The following is a 16,671-nucleotide window of genomic DNA, read 5'->3' as shown; positions in this document are numbered from 1 at the left end:
AGGGCTTAAAAATACTCATACACATTTCCTTGTTTAAATTTGTCTTGTTCTTATTAAATTGTTTGATAATTGTTTGTGCCATTAAGTATATAGCCATAAAAGAATCAACATACCAGGGAAATCTAGTGCACAATTTTTCCACTATAATTGAAGATATAACATGTGGTACTGTGTGCCTACGAGTCTATCTGAATCACTGTAGGTAATGCACAGTACAGAGGAAAGTACTTGTCAAATAAATCTTGACCTTTTTGTTGAAGGTCAAGAATAGTTTACTTTAAACACTTTGACATGAAAATTAATTGATTTCCTCTTTAAAAGGACAGTCATATATTTTTTTTCATTCACATTTAAAACTATTTGTCTAACACTTGTACATATACTAGCTGATAATTTTTCTCCGTTCGAGATGAAGACATTAGAATTCAATGTGTGTTGTGAAAGTCTTTGCTACTGTAATATAAATGGTATTTGTATCTCTGTTATGGGGGATAATGACAAGTAGGAACTGGAAAAGGTTTGATGCTGGTCAAATCCATTTAAAGTTAATCATGATATGATGATTGAAACCAGTTCAGATGAGGGTAGACATATTTTAAAAATCAAATTCTAAATTAATGAGTAAATTCCTGTGAGGGACTAAAAGGAACTTTCAAAAACTTGTTAATTATCAGAGACCATTACATAACAATCCATATATGTACATTGTCTTACCGACATAAAAAGGAATAATAGAATCTTACATGGGTCTGTGAAGATTCTTTTTCTCCCATACATATATATACATAGCAGAAATATGATGAAATTCCACTTGGTTTCCAGCTTTTTCATCGCGCCATTATCGCAGAAACGTCGTTATGCGTCAAAATTGATGACGTCATCTACAATGTGCGCTGCATATATTGATGACATCACGTTATTGTCTAGCGCGTGTGGGCTGTCTTAAACCCCCCTGTGTAAGATAGAGATATCTTTTCCCTAGCAACCACGGGATATCCCTGTGAAGTATGGGAGAAATAAGATTCTAATTAGATTTAAAATGTATATTGGACCAGTTTTAGATTTATGATTGCATTTTGAATGATCTTAATTCATGAAAACTTGCTTGATATTAAATTTTAAAATTTTCAATACTTAGAAATATTCAAACTTCTAGTATATAAATTCACATTTCCTTTCTTCAACACTACATTGTGTCATGCGGAACATTATGATATACAGTGATTTTAAATTCTAAACGGGAGTTTACAAACTGTATTAACGAAACATTCAAATGCATGAATGCAATATTCAGAATATTCAAAATTTCTAATAGTCTGTACTTGATTTAAAATCAAGTAGTTTTCACCTGAAAGATAATCAACTGTGCAGAGTTACCTTGGGATTGTGCTGTCGTAACTGACAGGTAAGATTAGCCGTTGAGCATACACAGGTGCAATCTCAGGCACATTTTTTATAATACCGTACCTGGTAGTTTTGTATGTGAAAGAATGAATATAAAATGTCGACAAATACGGAGAAGGAAAATAAATTACATGCATCTTTTGTCTGCTAAAATCCTGTCAAGACTCGTCAAATACTCAATTTATACCCGAATGGAACAAACATTACATTTTACGTACTATATTTATAATACTCAAACGCTTAATCTTGATTTTGCTATAAAAACATTTTCTACTTTATTCATATAATTGTGTTATTTACTCCGAGCTAAAACTTGATAACATCACAAGGTGTTTGACTACACAAAACATCTCTCATAATTAAATGTAAAGTACTTGCACGATGATTTTTTTTTAACGTGGAAAGAGTAGCGTGAGGACTGGAATCAATTTTGCATATTAATGTGTTTCTTTGTTTGCCCCTTGAGCTATGGATGTGTATTGGTCATGCAGATAGCTATATAGACAACTTGTATTTAAATATCTCAGTTAATTTCCCATTGGTGTTTGACAGCTGCCATGAAGTATTTGCAGTTATGCTTTAAAGTGTACACATGTACTTACATTGATATAGCTTTAATTGTATAAATTCTGGTACAACCATTGTATTTAGGATGCATACAATGAGACCATAGCAAAAATCTTTGTACCGTTACAAAGTACCTTCATTCAACCTTGGCAGTGGGACTTACAGCTTGCAAATATTATAGATAATGCTTTAGTAACCTGTACATGAACAAGAGGTATCAGCTAGATGATTAAAAAAATCCCCAAAATACCACATTTGGGGTTTATATATAGTAGTGCCACTTTATTGTCTGTGATTCAATTTGGAATGTAGTAATAGATACATAATAACTGGGCTGTCAAAATGTGGAACCAAAAAATAAAGATAAAATGTTGATGAAATTCCATTTCATTTATGGAAATCATTTTGATTAATTTCGCTTTTTAATTGTTTTTATTTCTGTTTTAATTATTCTGGTGAAATCTATCTAATAAAGTTATGTTTTTATGAGGAATAGGTCTGCCATACACTGTCCGTAAACTTTTCATGTTTTAATAAAAGTTCCAAAGACTGGATTGAGCTTAAATTAAATTTGTGTGGAATAATCCCGATAAGTATTGTTATTTTTTGTTTAGTCAAAAATCAAAGATGGCTACTACAGCCTCCATCTTAAAAACACATTTTAAGCTTCCTCTCCAGTTCCACTAGTGCGATTGAGGATAGTCCAAGAAGTGTTGTTATTGCCATATACCCATCCTCCCAGACATCGCAATATTTGCTGGTGCGACGGACATGTCCTGCAAAATTTGACTCGAACCGCCGATTTTAAAATCTGGTCCAGACCGACTGTCCGGCAATTATTGAGTACCAAAGTCAGAAGAAATGGTGTCTGAAGTATGATGCAGGTGCTGAGCCTGCCAAAAATGTAAACTGCTTACGATAATCATGAAAACAGCTGCCTGAATACTAATAGCAGGAGTTATCTTTACTGAAAAAATTCACATTAATGTTCGGTACGGCAAAAATTTGTTCAGTCCGGCTTACTCCCAGTCCTTGCCGGTCATTTTTTCAACTTTCGCGATGTCTATCCTCCTCCCAATAAATGATTGCCTTGTCTAAATCCAAAATCCTACCTTGATGCCAAAGTCACCTTCTTGAAAAACATATTCAATTCTTTTACTGTTTAGATGGTTCTAAAGTTATCTAATGTACAATTGGTGAAACTAAAAATGATAGCTTGAAAGCTTTGTTGAATTTTATAGTACCCTAGATAAAAGACAGAAACCAACAGCGGTACTGGTGGTATCCATGCGACCATAGTTAAATTCAGTTAGATTTCCCAATCAATCACACAAGCAAATTTCACACAGGACAATAAGTATATCAAATTGCTTTTCATTATGAAGTAAATTAAATCTTGCTTATATCATTGTGAGTGTTGTGTTTGTTACAGGGCTGTATGGTAAGGAAGTGTGGATCACCTGTAGGTCTACCTACCCACAACAGGATTACAAATATGCTGGAGGTATAATGTGCTGGTGGTAAAGGTAGGACATACACCTGTGTCAAAAATACTTCTTTTTTTTAATGAAATGGAATTTGATGAATTTTTAGTTTTACAGTAACTGTTTTACATACGATTGTAGTCAGAGTAGAGAGCCAAAAATACTTTAATTATTTTTAATGAAATGGACTTTGATAAAGTTTTAGTTTTACAATAACTGTTTTACATACAATGTTAGTCAGGGTAGACAGCCAAATATAGTTTGTTTTTTTAGCTCATCTGGCTATCCGTCCGTCTTTCAACATTTCCTTTAAATCGCTACTAGTCATAGAGTTCTGCATGGAATGTAACCAAATTTTGCCAGAAAAATTCTTGGGGGAAGGGTAATAGAGTTTGTATAAATTTTGGCTCTAACCCCCGGGGGCGGGGCCAAATAGGGGAAGTAGAGGTAATCCCTTTAAATCACTACTAGTCATAGAATTCTGCATGGAATGTTACCAAATTTATCCAGAAAAATCCTTGGAGGAAAGAGAACAGAATTTGTATAAATTTTGGTTCTAACCCTCTGGGGGCAGGAGGAGCAGGGCTCAATAAGGAATATAGAGGTAAATTCTTTAAATCGCTACTAGTCATAGAGTTGTGCATGGAATGTAACCGAATTTGGCCAGAAACATCCTTTGGTGAAGGGGATCATAGAGTGTATAAATTTTGGCTCTGACCCCCTGAAGCAGAAAGAATTGGTCCCAATAGGGAAATAAAAGATTTAACCTTAAATGCCTTCAGAAAAGAAACAATGATCCTGTAATCAGAACATTACTTGGCATTACAATAACCAGGTGAGCGATACAGGCCCCTAGGCCTCTTGTTAGTTTTACTGTAACTGTTTTACATACAATTATAGTCAGAGTAGACAGCCATATATAATTTGAGGTTTTTTTGATGATAAAAAAAAAATATGTACCAAAAACCATGGATATCAATGTAGATTTTCTTTATAATGTTGCAGTGAATGAAGTTAATTCTGACAGAATATACCCAGAAAATGTAGTTAAAGAATCTGTGTATTTTATGTATTTTACAGTAAAATTGTTATAAAGAACCACTGGGGGTATAGAATTGTATGTTATGTATGGGTACCAGTCAAACTTGTCTCTATTAAGGCCACCCAAGGAATAAAGATTAATAGAATCTTACATGGGTCTGTGAAGTGGACAGGGATATCTCAACCCGAGAGAAAGATTTTGGCCGGTCAACCTGAGGCTTGCCGAGGGTTGACAGCCAAAATTTTTCACAAGGGTTGAGATATCCTTGTCCACTTCACAGACCTTTGTTTGATTCTTTCTCTCCCATACTTAGTAGAAAAAATGATGGAATGCCACTTGGTTCCAGCTTTTTCATCACAGGAACGTCATTATGCGTCAAATTGATGAAGTCATCTACAATGCACACTGCAGTTACGCAGCATATAATTGTATTGATGACGTTACTATATTGTCTAGCGCGTGTGAGCTGTCTTATACCCCCTGTGTAAGACAGAGTTATCTTTTCCCTAGCAACCACGCAATATCCCTGTGAAGTATGGGAGAAAAAAATGATCTTTTTAGCCAAGTGACCTTTTTACACAGGTCACAATGTGTTGGAATTGTCATTAGGTAACCTGATAAAGTAAGGTCTTATTAAGGTGGACCTAACACAGAAATGGTCATTAGAGTGGTCATTTCTATGTTTGGTAATAGATGTGATGCTAGCTATGTCATTAGATATGTAATTCATCTTCACACATGATACATATACCGTATTCGACCTAATAAGCGCCCATGTCCCTTTAAGCGCCCCTCCCCGTTTTCGAGGCCTCGATTTCAATTGCCCAGGCATAAAGAAAGACCAAAACTACACAAAAATGTATAGATTTCCAATACAATTTCGTCCTACTAGCACCTGTTCATTCTTTTCAATTTGTATACACCCTGGGTGCTTATTGGGTCAAATACGGTATATAAAGAATCTTATATGAGTGACTGTGTATAAATATGAATTTCTTTAACGAGTTTGATAAATTTTATATTACGTAGCCACAAGTGCAAGATTTTATTAGCCCACCATCATCAGATGGTGGGCTATTCAAATCGCCCTGCGTCCGTGGTCTGTCGTCCGTCGTTCGTCCGTAAACAATGCTTGTTATCACTATTTCTTAAAAACTGCTGCAGGGATTTTGTTCAAACTTCACATGGAGGGTCCCCTTGGTCCATATTTGTGCCATACAGATTTTGAGGCTGATCGGAAAAACAATCTGGCGCCAGGCAGCCATCTTTGATTTTGGCAGTTGAAGTTTGTTATCGATATTTCTTGAGAACTACTAAAGGGATTTTGTTCAAACTTCACATGGAGGTTACCCTTGGTCCCTAGTTATGCCATACAGATTTTGAGGCTGATTGGAAAAACAAGATGGCTGCCAGGCAGCCATCTTTGATTTTGGCAGTTGAAGTTTGTTATCGATATTTCTTGAGAACTACTGAAGGGATTTTGTTCAAACGACCGCCATCTTGGATTTCGATAGTTAAAGTTTGTTATCGCTATTTCTCAGATAGTACTGAAGGGATCTGTCTCAAATTTCATATGTAGGTTCCCCTAGGGACCTAGTTGTGCATATTGCATTTTGGGACCGCCAGGCAGCCATCTTGGATTTTGTTATTCAAAGTTTGTTATCGCTATTTCTCAGAAAGTACTGAAGGGATCTGTCTCAAAATTCATATGTAGGTTCCCCTAGGGCCCTAGTTGTGCATATTGTGATTCGGGACCGATCGGTCAACAAAATTGCTGCCAGGCAGCCATCTTGGATTTTTATATTCAAAGTTTGTTATCGCTATTTCTCAGAAAGTATTGAATGGATCTTTCTCAAATTTCACATGTAGGTTCCCCTGGGGCCCTAGTTGTGCATATTGTGATTTGGGACCGATTGATCAACAAGATGGCCGCCAAGGAGTCATCTTGGATTTTGATAGTTGAAGTTTGTTACCGCTATTTCTCAAAAGGTACTGGAGCGATCTGTCTCAAATTTTATATGTAGTATGTTTGAAAAAGTTTAAAAAGTAAAGAAAAGATCCATCTTTCCTTTGTCAGATATAGATCATTCTTTGGTGGGCGCCAAGATCCCTCTGGGATCTCTTGTTTATCACATAACTAATATAGAAGAGTGGCAAAATCAGACTTTTTTTTGGCTACCGAGACAATCGTATGACGTCATATTTTGATTATGATGTCATTATTATCGTGATGTCACAATAGTGTTATTACATGAGAGTCTTACTTATATTTCTGACATGACCGTATGTCATGGCTGAACGGGTCAGTTATGTGATAAACATACCTAGTCCTACATGCATGGCTTGGGATGGTTAAACCACTGGCCCTAGGTTAGTGGGATCTACAATATACTGATTCCATCTGATGATATTTAACAGGCATTCGTAAGGTAGTGTTTTCTTACTTTAATTGTTAAAATCAATGTATGAAACATGGATAAACACAAAAGTGTTTTGATGATCAAAAATAGATAAAAATTCTGAGCCTGCTTCTACACAAGAGCTAGCTATAAAGGCCCAAAGGATGTAGTGTTTAAGATATGTTTAGTGTATAGAAAAGTTACATTATTCTCTGAATACACATCAACCTTCAAGGCGATTTATTGGGTTCAGGAAAAAATCCATAGAGCGGACATTAAACCAAAACAGTTAAAAAAATTTCAGTGTTATTTAAGATGGCTATAGGGTAGCAATGCATACACAGTTTAAATTACAGTATAATACAGGACTATATTATAGGTATTGAAATATTCTCAGAAGACTGTGTGGGGTAAACGTATGCCAGAACATTTTCTTTCTCTGTCAAAATTTCAAGATCATAGCTGAGGCTCCATATTGGTTAAAACCTGTACAAACTATGGAACTTGATGTAAACTTATTCTATTACTCATTTTGAAGGATAAGGTCATAAACAAACTTTTTAGATTTCTTGGTCAGATATTTGAGATGGCCACCATGACTTCTCATTCATCGAGCATTATTTCTGTTGATACATTTTTTCCCTTGGATTATTTTGGTTTGGATACAACATCAAATCTAATTAGACTTTCACTTAGTGAGATATTACCAAAAGCTGTTTGTCTCTGAGTCATGAGTTTGAATCCCATGTGGTGCAGTTGCCGGGTGCAATACTGACTGCAGGTTGGTGTTGTTTCTCTGGGTACTCCGGCTTTAATTATCCCCCTAAACCTGGTGTGTCCTTTATTGTACCTGGCTGTTATAAATCTATAAAGCAAACTGTTAATGGCGTTCTAGAGTGATAGAATAAATGGATACTGATAATATACTTATGAATTACAAGATATTTGTTATCGCCAGTTAATTGACAATGCATACTATGAATCCTTTAGTTATAACTGCGAATGTTTAAAGCATTATTTTTCACAGTATCTGAATTTCCACAGATGAAGCTGATTGGCAGACCCGTCATCACACATTACATATAAAAGTGTGCAGTAAGACAGGATGATTCTCGTGTCGATTAGTGACCACAGTGCCACCATATCACCCTGGTTACTGCTAAACTCCACAGCAAGCAGCTGAAGAATGAAATCAGAGGTAAGATCTTTCTAAACTGATTTGTCTCCTCATCATTCAAACAAAATCATTGTTTAATTAAACACGCTACCAAAAAAAAATATTTTCATCTACAACAATGTAAGAAATAAGATTGATCACATGTAGATGGGTAATGATTTATTGTGTTTAAGAGGTAATAGATATTAAATGAAAGTCATTTACAGTGTTAAAGCTAAACTTGATCAAACTCGTATGGATTCATTGCTGATGAGAACATATGACCTGCTCTACTGGTTGAAATTGTGAGATTTTGCTTTTAAGACAACATTTGATTTGAATAATTTCTTTTCACAGATTTCTTGTACAATAGCATTTAACCTCAGCTGACAAAATAGAGAAATGGATATATACTGTAATTTCTTAGATAATGTCTGAGTAATCTGAAATGTGAAATCTGTGTTTCTGTGTAACATTGTTGCCACTTTATGCATTATGGGGTAATGCATGCTATGTAGCATGATAATGGTCAATGATTCAAATAAAAGGGAACAATCTAGTATTATAGTTCTACCAGTAATTTTTGTGGAGAGTTTGTTTGTTTGATTAATTAATGTCCTATTAATAGGTAGGGTCATGTAAGGAATGCCTCCCATGTATGTGGTATGTAGTGTGTATGAAGTGCAAGGTACATGTCTTGGGAGACTGTGGTATGTTTGTGTTTTGTCTTCTCTTAACTCTTGCCCTTTTTAGGTCATCTGACCCGAAGGGTCAGGATGACCTATAGTCGTCATGTTTCGTCCGTCGTCATGCGCTGTGCGCCGTGCGTTAAATTTTCACATTTTGAACTTCTTCTCAAGTTCTATCCGAAATCCAAGATGGCCGCCACAGCCGCCATCATGAAAACACATTTTGAACTTCTTCCCAAGTTCTACTGGTGCGATTTGGCTGAAACTTACCTGAAATGATCCTGACATGGCCCCGACAAATGGGACATGGTCGATCCAAAATCTAAGTTGGCTGCCAAAGCTGCCATCTTGAAAACACATTTGAACTTCTTCTCTCAAGTTCTACCGATGTGATTTGACTGAAACTTGCCTGAAATGATCCTGACATGGTCCCGACAAAGTGTTCTTATTTTTCGGGTCGATCCGAAATCCAAGATGGCCGCCACATTGAAAACACATTTTAAACTTCTTTTTAAGTTCTACCGGTGCGATTTCGCTGAAACTTGCATGAAATGATCCTGACATGGTCCCGACAAAGTGTTGTTATTTTTCGGGTCAATCCAAAATCAAAGATGGCCGCCACAGTTGCCATTTTGAAAACACATTTTGACCTTCTTCTCAAGTTCTACCGGTGCGATTTGGCTGAAACTTGCATGAAATGATCCTGATAAGGTCCGGACAAAGTGTTGTTATTTTTTGGGTTGATCCGAAATCGAAGATGGCTACCATGACACTATATCTAATTAATTTCCTATATGATTATTGCCAAGGTAGTCAGATGGCCGTTAAGGCCCTTGGGGCTCTTGTTATTGTGCTATATCACTGAGGCATGCTGCTGAAGACACCAAGCAACACACCCCATCTGGTCACATTATACTGACAACGAGCGAACCAGTCGTTCTACTCCCTGTATGCTGAGCGCTAATCAGGAGCAGAAACTACCACTTTCATAGACATCTAGGGGGCAGAACCCAGAGCCTACCTCACAAGGACGCTCGCTCAGCAGAAGGCAAAAAGTGAGGCGCTGTTAAGGGAGATGCTAGGAATAATAAAATCAGTTTAGGAAGAAGAGAAAAGTTAAGATCCTAAATTTAGTTGCCATGTACGATCGTGCAATAGGGGCACAGGGCTTTTTTTCAGCGTTATTTGGGGCCGAAAAATCTGCCCTGTTCCCCATTGCAAAGTTTCTTAAAAACTATCCAAAAATATTGTATGAACTTAGTAGGTTAAGTGAATAGGCTTCAGAAAAGAATATAAACTACAACTGAAAATAGAAAATCTTTTTTGTTATGCTTTATTTCATATTTTACAATTTTTTCCCAAATCTTGGTTTTGTCGCATATTTTCCCAAATTTAAAGCCTGGGGCAGCAAGTACAATTCTAACGCCCTGCCTGCAGGGCCATTTTGGGAGGGGATTATACTGGATTATTAGAATCTTTCACCTCCTTTGGGGTGAGACAGGAGAATCTCAACCCGAGGGGTAAGATTCTTAAGTTGTCAAACACGAGGCAGTGCCGAGAGTTTGACAGCTTAAGAATCTTATCCCGAGGGTTGAGATCTCCTGTCTCACCCCAAAGAGCGTGAATGATTCTTTTTCTCTTACCCCGTGCACCACTTTAATTTGTGTCTCTAATAAACGTGTCTCTTACGCAAGCCAGGATGACGTGACCACAGTGAGTCGCCGTCTTCGTCGTCTTTGAGATGTCATTTCATTGTTGAGGTGACGTTATAATACTATTACCGCAACGTCATGATACTATTGTCGTGACGTCATACAATTGTTGAGCATGCGAAAAGATCTTGTGTTGCTTGTCTTTACCCTAGTGTGAGAAAGAAAAATCTCACACCCATAAAAATGTGGATATCCCTGTCTGGGGTAAGAGAATCAGGTTATCCGTCTGAATATCTTAAGACACAACAATTGACCAATTACTCCTCCTTAACTACAAAAGAGAATCCTTATACAGTGTAAATATGCCTGATTTATATCGATAACTCCACCTTTTTAGCCCACCATCAACAGATGATCGGCTATTCAAATTGCCTTTCATCTGTGGTCTGTGGTCCGTCCGTCCATTAACAATTCTTGTTGTCCCTATTTCTCAGAAAGTACTGAAGGGATCTTTCTCAAATTTCATATGTAGGTTCCCCTAGGACCCTAGTTGTACATGTTGCATTTTGGGACCAATCAGTCAACAAGATGGCTGCTAGACAGCCATCTTGGATTTTTATAGTTAAAGTTTAAAATTAAAACCAATGCATTGAAAATACTGTAATTTTCAAAATGTTTGTACCTTTTAGTGATGAATAACATATTCAAAGCTTATCTTGATTTGTGAGTATAAAATATACGGCACATATAACTTTAAATAGGTTCCTCACTTTAAAACAATTAATCGAAAACAACTGACTTTTTTTTGGCAATAACAATTAACTTTCTCTGTCATGTCTTCTCACATTGGCTCCAATTTCAGGTTATCTTGAAAACTTGTGCTCGCCGTCTCCACAAAAAAGCCAGTGGTAAGGATGCAACCAGTAGGAAAGGGTCAAAATATCTCTCCGACAACAACGACCACAGTCTGCTCAACATCGAAAATGAACCGTGTATACTGAATGGGAATTCCTCTAAGAAACAAGGTTTAAATGGTAAGAACATGTTTGTAGAGGTAGGATTAGGGAGTAATGAATTTGACCCAATATGCGCACCCATCCCTTTAAGCACCCCTTTTTGAGGCCTCAATTTTACTTACTTTGACTTAAATACATACTAAAACTATGAAAACAGTGTAGGCTTCTCTGATTCCTATTGTAAATTGAAAGATTAGCATAAAGGTCCTGCTGGCACCCCCTTTATTTTTCAATTTTTGAGCCGCCCTGGCCCTGACTTCTCTTAACAAACTTCAGTCAAAATCTGAACTAAGTCATAAATTTTCATGTTAATTAAATAAGGAGAAAACTTAAGTTTTTACATAAGTCTGTAATTTTGTTTTGAGAAGACTGCCTGAACTCTTACTTGGTTGAATATGATATTTTAGAGATTATTGTATAGATTTAAGTGAGATGATATAAACAACAGTTGTTTAACAATTACAATAAGGATTGCTATATACATGAAGTCTCTTACTTTGCATATTATAAAAAGGACTTTATATGGGTTGTGTCCTTTTTGGCCCTTAAATCTGTAAAAAAGATATAGTCCAGTCAATCTAGGGTCTTGCTTATTTACAAACCATATTAGCCTTTGTTGGCTTTTTCACGCAGAATATTGGTATTGATACCGATCGAATAAAATTCTGTTGAATATGATTTGTTAATGAATTTCTTTACAACAAAAGAAAATATGTTTTCACCCTTTGGAGTATAAAGTCATTCAAAGTTGGCTTGCTGATCTCATTTCAAAATTGCACGAGCTATGGATTTAGAGTATATTTTTGCTAAATTTACTGGACTATCAGGTTTGATTTCAACCATATTTAGTGATTAAAGTGTTGAAGTTCAAATATGGAATACATCCTTGATACAATAGGTATTATTGTTGTGTATCATTGCAGCTGCAGTTGCTATATATATAGCTGGTAACCATCCTAAACATGCATTAATTATGAAAATGTGGAGATTTTCTCAGTTTTTCATCTAGAAATCATAGAGCGCATCCTTGAACAAACTTTAAACTTCTGTTAGAGATATGGCTGAAGTGTCTACAAAGTTTCAGTAAATATTACGTTTGTTCAAGTTTATGCTTTATTGTTCCGTAGACAAAAACTATGACAAAATAGGCAAAAAATGACAACTCTTCAAAATTACTCAATTAATGGATACTTCTGATGGTTGCCATAGTAATTCAATTTTCAAATGCTTTAACCATTCATAAATTTCAGAAAGTTAAACATAAGACATGAAAAATTAATATGTTATTTACTAAATTCGGAAAGTAAACATGAAAAGCAAAGTTAGATTATAAATAAAGATTGATGAAAATACTGGTATTTGAAGGTAAACTGATAATGGAGGAAGAAGGAGGTGAAGGACTAATGGTTCCCTCACCAGAGGGCAGCAGTAGTAGTAATTTGTTGGAGCAGACGGCCAACATGGACTCCCCAAGTCACTCACCACCACTTTACTCCACCCATAGACTCGGTGCTTTTAATGGCAGCTCGGAGGGCTTGTGTTCGTCCATGCCGCCATTGTGCCTATCGCAGGCACTACCTACCAGTCCTCATGGGATAGAATCTCTGTCATTTCCCTGTGACAGCAAACATTCCAGTGCTTTACCTGTAGCTCTCTACGCAAATTCAAGTTCACTTCAACAAGATGAGTTCATTCGTCCCAGTATTATAGCCACAGTGGGGTCTGTTGGCTTAAATCTGTCAACCACTAGTCTCATGGACTCCACAGTTGTCTCCCCTAGTCTCGGCTCTCCGCTGTCTCTTACTCACCCCAGTCTGGATCTCCATGGCGACACAGTTGTACAGGTACAAGTATGATATAAGCAATGTGTCAAAATTCTTCTTAGCAAGAAATTGAACAGGACTGTTTAATAAGCTAGTGCTTTTTACTTTCAGATCTGATTTATTTTGATAATTGAGGCACCATGAACCATATGTAGTTTCTACATTTCCTGTGTTTTGCATAGGTGGTATTCTATAATGCCATGCATTGCTCTTTTTTGTGTCGCCTGCAATGCAAGGGCGACACACAGGTATCACTATGTCAGCTGCGTCTGTGTCTGCGTCTGGAAAACGGTTTCGTACGATAACTTTCATTGTCTGATTTCAACAAACTTGGTCTATTGCTTTATATCAATGAGATCGCGGATGAGCTTGACACTGGTCAAAATCCGATATTATTTGCGAGAGTTAAGGGACTTTGAAATTGTCAAAACAGATAAATCCATGTTTTCTGCTTGATAACTTTAGTATTTATTGTCCGATTTCAACCAAATATGGTTTATTGCTTTATATGAAATCTTGGATTGGTTTCATACTGGTAAAGGTTCATTAATATTTACAAGAGTTACAGGACTTAAAAATCGTCAAAACAAATAATTCTTGGTTTCCGTGAGATAACTTTAATATTTAATATCCGAATTTAAACAAATTATGTATATTGCTTGATATCATTGAGATCCATGATGGATTTGATACTGGTCAAAATTTGTTAATATTTGCAAGAGTTACGGGACTTGATAACTTCACTTAGTTATTAACAATATTTCCAACTGTTAATTATATTTTTTGTGATATTTTAAACTGCTGTGTAGGAAATACATCCATTTCCGTGAAATTCTTGTTTATATAGATATTTTAAGGTTGAGTAAGTGTTGTTATGTTACGCCTCACTTTTGTATAAAGACAGATAGGCTAGGGTTACTGTTATATCCTGTCATGCACCATTACATCTATCACATCCTATTTAACCAATCCACCCACATAAACCATAGGCGAAATATGTGTGTATCAATTACTCAAAATTTAAATTATTTGCAAGAAAATTTCGTTGAAATATAATGATTATGTATTACATTTGTATTCTATTTCAATTGTAAAATCTTCAAAAATTGTTATGAATTTCTTTCTTATTTTGTTGTAGTCAAGTGCGCAGCTATCCCCAAACTCGGATTCTTCACAAACATTTATCAAAATATTTGCAAATGAGAAAGAGGCCGTGACGGTAGGAATCGAGTTCTATGAATGCCGTTGGGTCAACTGTGATAGGAAATTTATATTGTTGGACGATTTAGTGAACCATGTCAATGACTCGCACGTCAAAGTGGAGCGTCCGGATGTAGATTACCAGTGCAAGTGGGACGGGTGTCCGCGGAAAGGAAAAGGATTCAACGCCAGGTCAGTATCCATGCAACTGCAATGGATAGATAGCTAGGTATGGCAAAAAAGACACTATTTCTTCATAAGTTACCAGGTGTCTAAAGGTTCGTTGGGCTCTTGTACAATGCTTTATATAGATGGAAGATAACCATTAACCAATACAGTTGTTATTGCCTTCAGTAGTGGTACAGGAAGACAAGACCAAAGTGTTTTTCACACCAGGAGATATGAATATTTACATTTCAACCTACAGTCAAACTGGCTATATATTAACCAAACTTAATTGTCTAAAAAGGACAGACCTCTTTGGTAATTTACTAAATAATTTGAGTGGTTTTTAGACAAAAGTTGCTTTACTCCACAAGCAAGGGTCAGAGGCTTACAAAATGTCCAATCACAATGTGTAATGGCAGACAGCAAGCGAGTTTGATCATTTCACACACATTTCATCACAGTCGCCTTTCTGGCATATCACAGTGAAACATTACAACTGGTTTATTTCCGATATGTATGCAACTTTTAATGTACTCATAGATTGAATTGTCCCTTTAAGGATGTACTCCTCTGAGAAGTCAAAATTTTCATGTATTAAACTCTTTTTTTTTCTCATATAGATTTTTAAAAATAGAAGTTCATACTCACTCATATTGTCACTCAAAGGTACAGAGATGAAAGCCATAATTTCCTAATGAGGTGTTTGATATGTATGGATGTTAGTAGTATTTATTTTCCAGTAGTCTTCTTTAAAAATATACTAGTTTTGATTAATAAGACATATAATATTTCTCAGAATAACAACATATGCTACCCCTACCCCCTAAAAATAAAGTGACAAACGTGTTCATTTCACACATTAATGCTCATTATTTTAATTACCACAAACCTAGTAAAGATTTACAGCAAAAATTAGCTCGATACAGCTAAAAATGCTGGTGCAGTGATGATTTAAGTAAAAACAATTTCAGTAAAAAATGGTTAAACTGTGGCTCTACTCAAAGCGAAAAAAAGACACAATTTCAAAATGGCCGCCAAATGGACCATTTCTTAAAATCCCCGTATAAAAAAATCTACTTTAAAGAATAGAATGTAATTTTTAAAAATTTGCAATTGCTAACTTGCTACAGATGTTGATAAATTGTATTTGAAAATCTCATAACTTCTTTGATCTTTGTCGAAATGAGACTTCAACGGGACTGAAATCTGAGAAGAATACATCCTTAAATCGCAATGTAAGAATATTTCTTTATCTTTTTTACAGATCTCCTGGCATAGTGGCCTGGATGTACATTCAGATGCACTTTTTGTCTTATAGATGTATTCTAGTTTACACTTGTTTTAAGGTGATTATAAGTGATTGTTTTGTTTTCTTTTGATAATGCAGTATTTTATTTTGTTTCTAATTAAGTTGTGTTAATCTTTGTTGATCTTTCAGGTACAAGATGTTGATCCATATACGAACACACACCAATGAAAAGCCACACAAGTGTGGTATATGTGGGAAGTGTTTTTCACGACTGGAGAATCTTAAAATCCACAATCGGTCACATACAGGTTAGTAGTCTTAACAGTGGAAACAGAAAACTGTTCTAGAAACATCTACTAAATTCAGAGAAAGGTTGTTTGTTTGTTTGTTTGAGTTTTATCATCAACAAAGCTGGTCATTTAGGGCCAAACTACCAGTCATGCATTCATTTAAGTAAAAGAGAAAATCTTATCCTAAAGAGTTATTTAAGTTTGAAACTATGAAGTAAGGTAAGACTGCCTGAGATTAAAATCTTATATGGAGGATCGAAATGTCTTTTTTTCAAAATTTGATATTAAGGATTACAACCTTATGGCCAGATTCATTTGAAAAATGCCTTAAGTATTGATGTCACTATTTTTAAACTTCATCGGGTTATGAAGAAATTTTGTTTGCAAACTGTATGAATACGCCTAGTGGATTCTCACAAAAGTTTGCAAACAAATTTATTTCATAACCCGGTGAAGTTAAGATTTTCAGACTATTTGATAATATAAAATACATTTAAACGTACAATTCCATTGAATTTCCAACAGATTATTT

General features: G+C 35.7%; 1 protein-coding gene across 2 annotated transcripts in view; it reads left to right on the top strand.

Moving 5' to 3' along the window:
* Positions 1-16,671, top strand: part of LOC138328027 (zinc finger protein GLIS2-like) — a 46,434-nt gene that overhangs the window by 22,365 nt on the left and 7,398 nt on the right. For both annotated transcript variants that reach the window (XM_069274603.1, XM_069274604.1), the window contains exons 2-7: positions 3,404-3,497; positions 7,941-8,094; positions 11,256-11,427; positions 12,775-13,253; positions 14,371-14,624; positions 16,039-16,157. In XM_069274603.1, the coding sequence (XP_069130704.1) occupies positions 8,083-8,094; positions 11,256-11,427; positions 12,775-13,253; positions 14,371-14,624; positions 16,039-16,157 (1,036 nt within the window). In that variant the 5' untranslated portion in view covers positions 3,404-3,497; positions 7,941-8,082. The remainder of the gene's footprint in view (positions 1-3,403; positions 3,498-7,940; positions 8,095-11,255; positions 11,428-12,774; positions 13,254-14,370; positions 14,625-16,038; positions 16,158-16,671) is intronic.

This window comes from Argopecten irradians, chromosome 7, assembly GCF_041381155.1.
Source record: "Argopecten irradians isolate NY chromosome 7, Ai_NY, whole genome shotgun sequence".
Classification (NCBI taxonomy): domain Eukaryota; kingdom Metazoa; phylum Mollusca; class Bivalvia; order Pectinida; family Pectinidae; genus Argopecten; species Argopecten irradians.
This window is presented reverse-complemented; position numbering and strand designations above follow the sequence as displayed.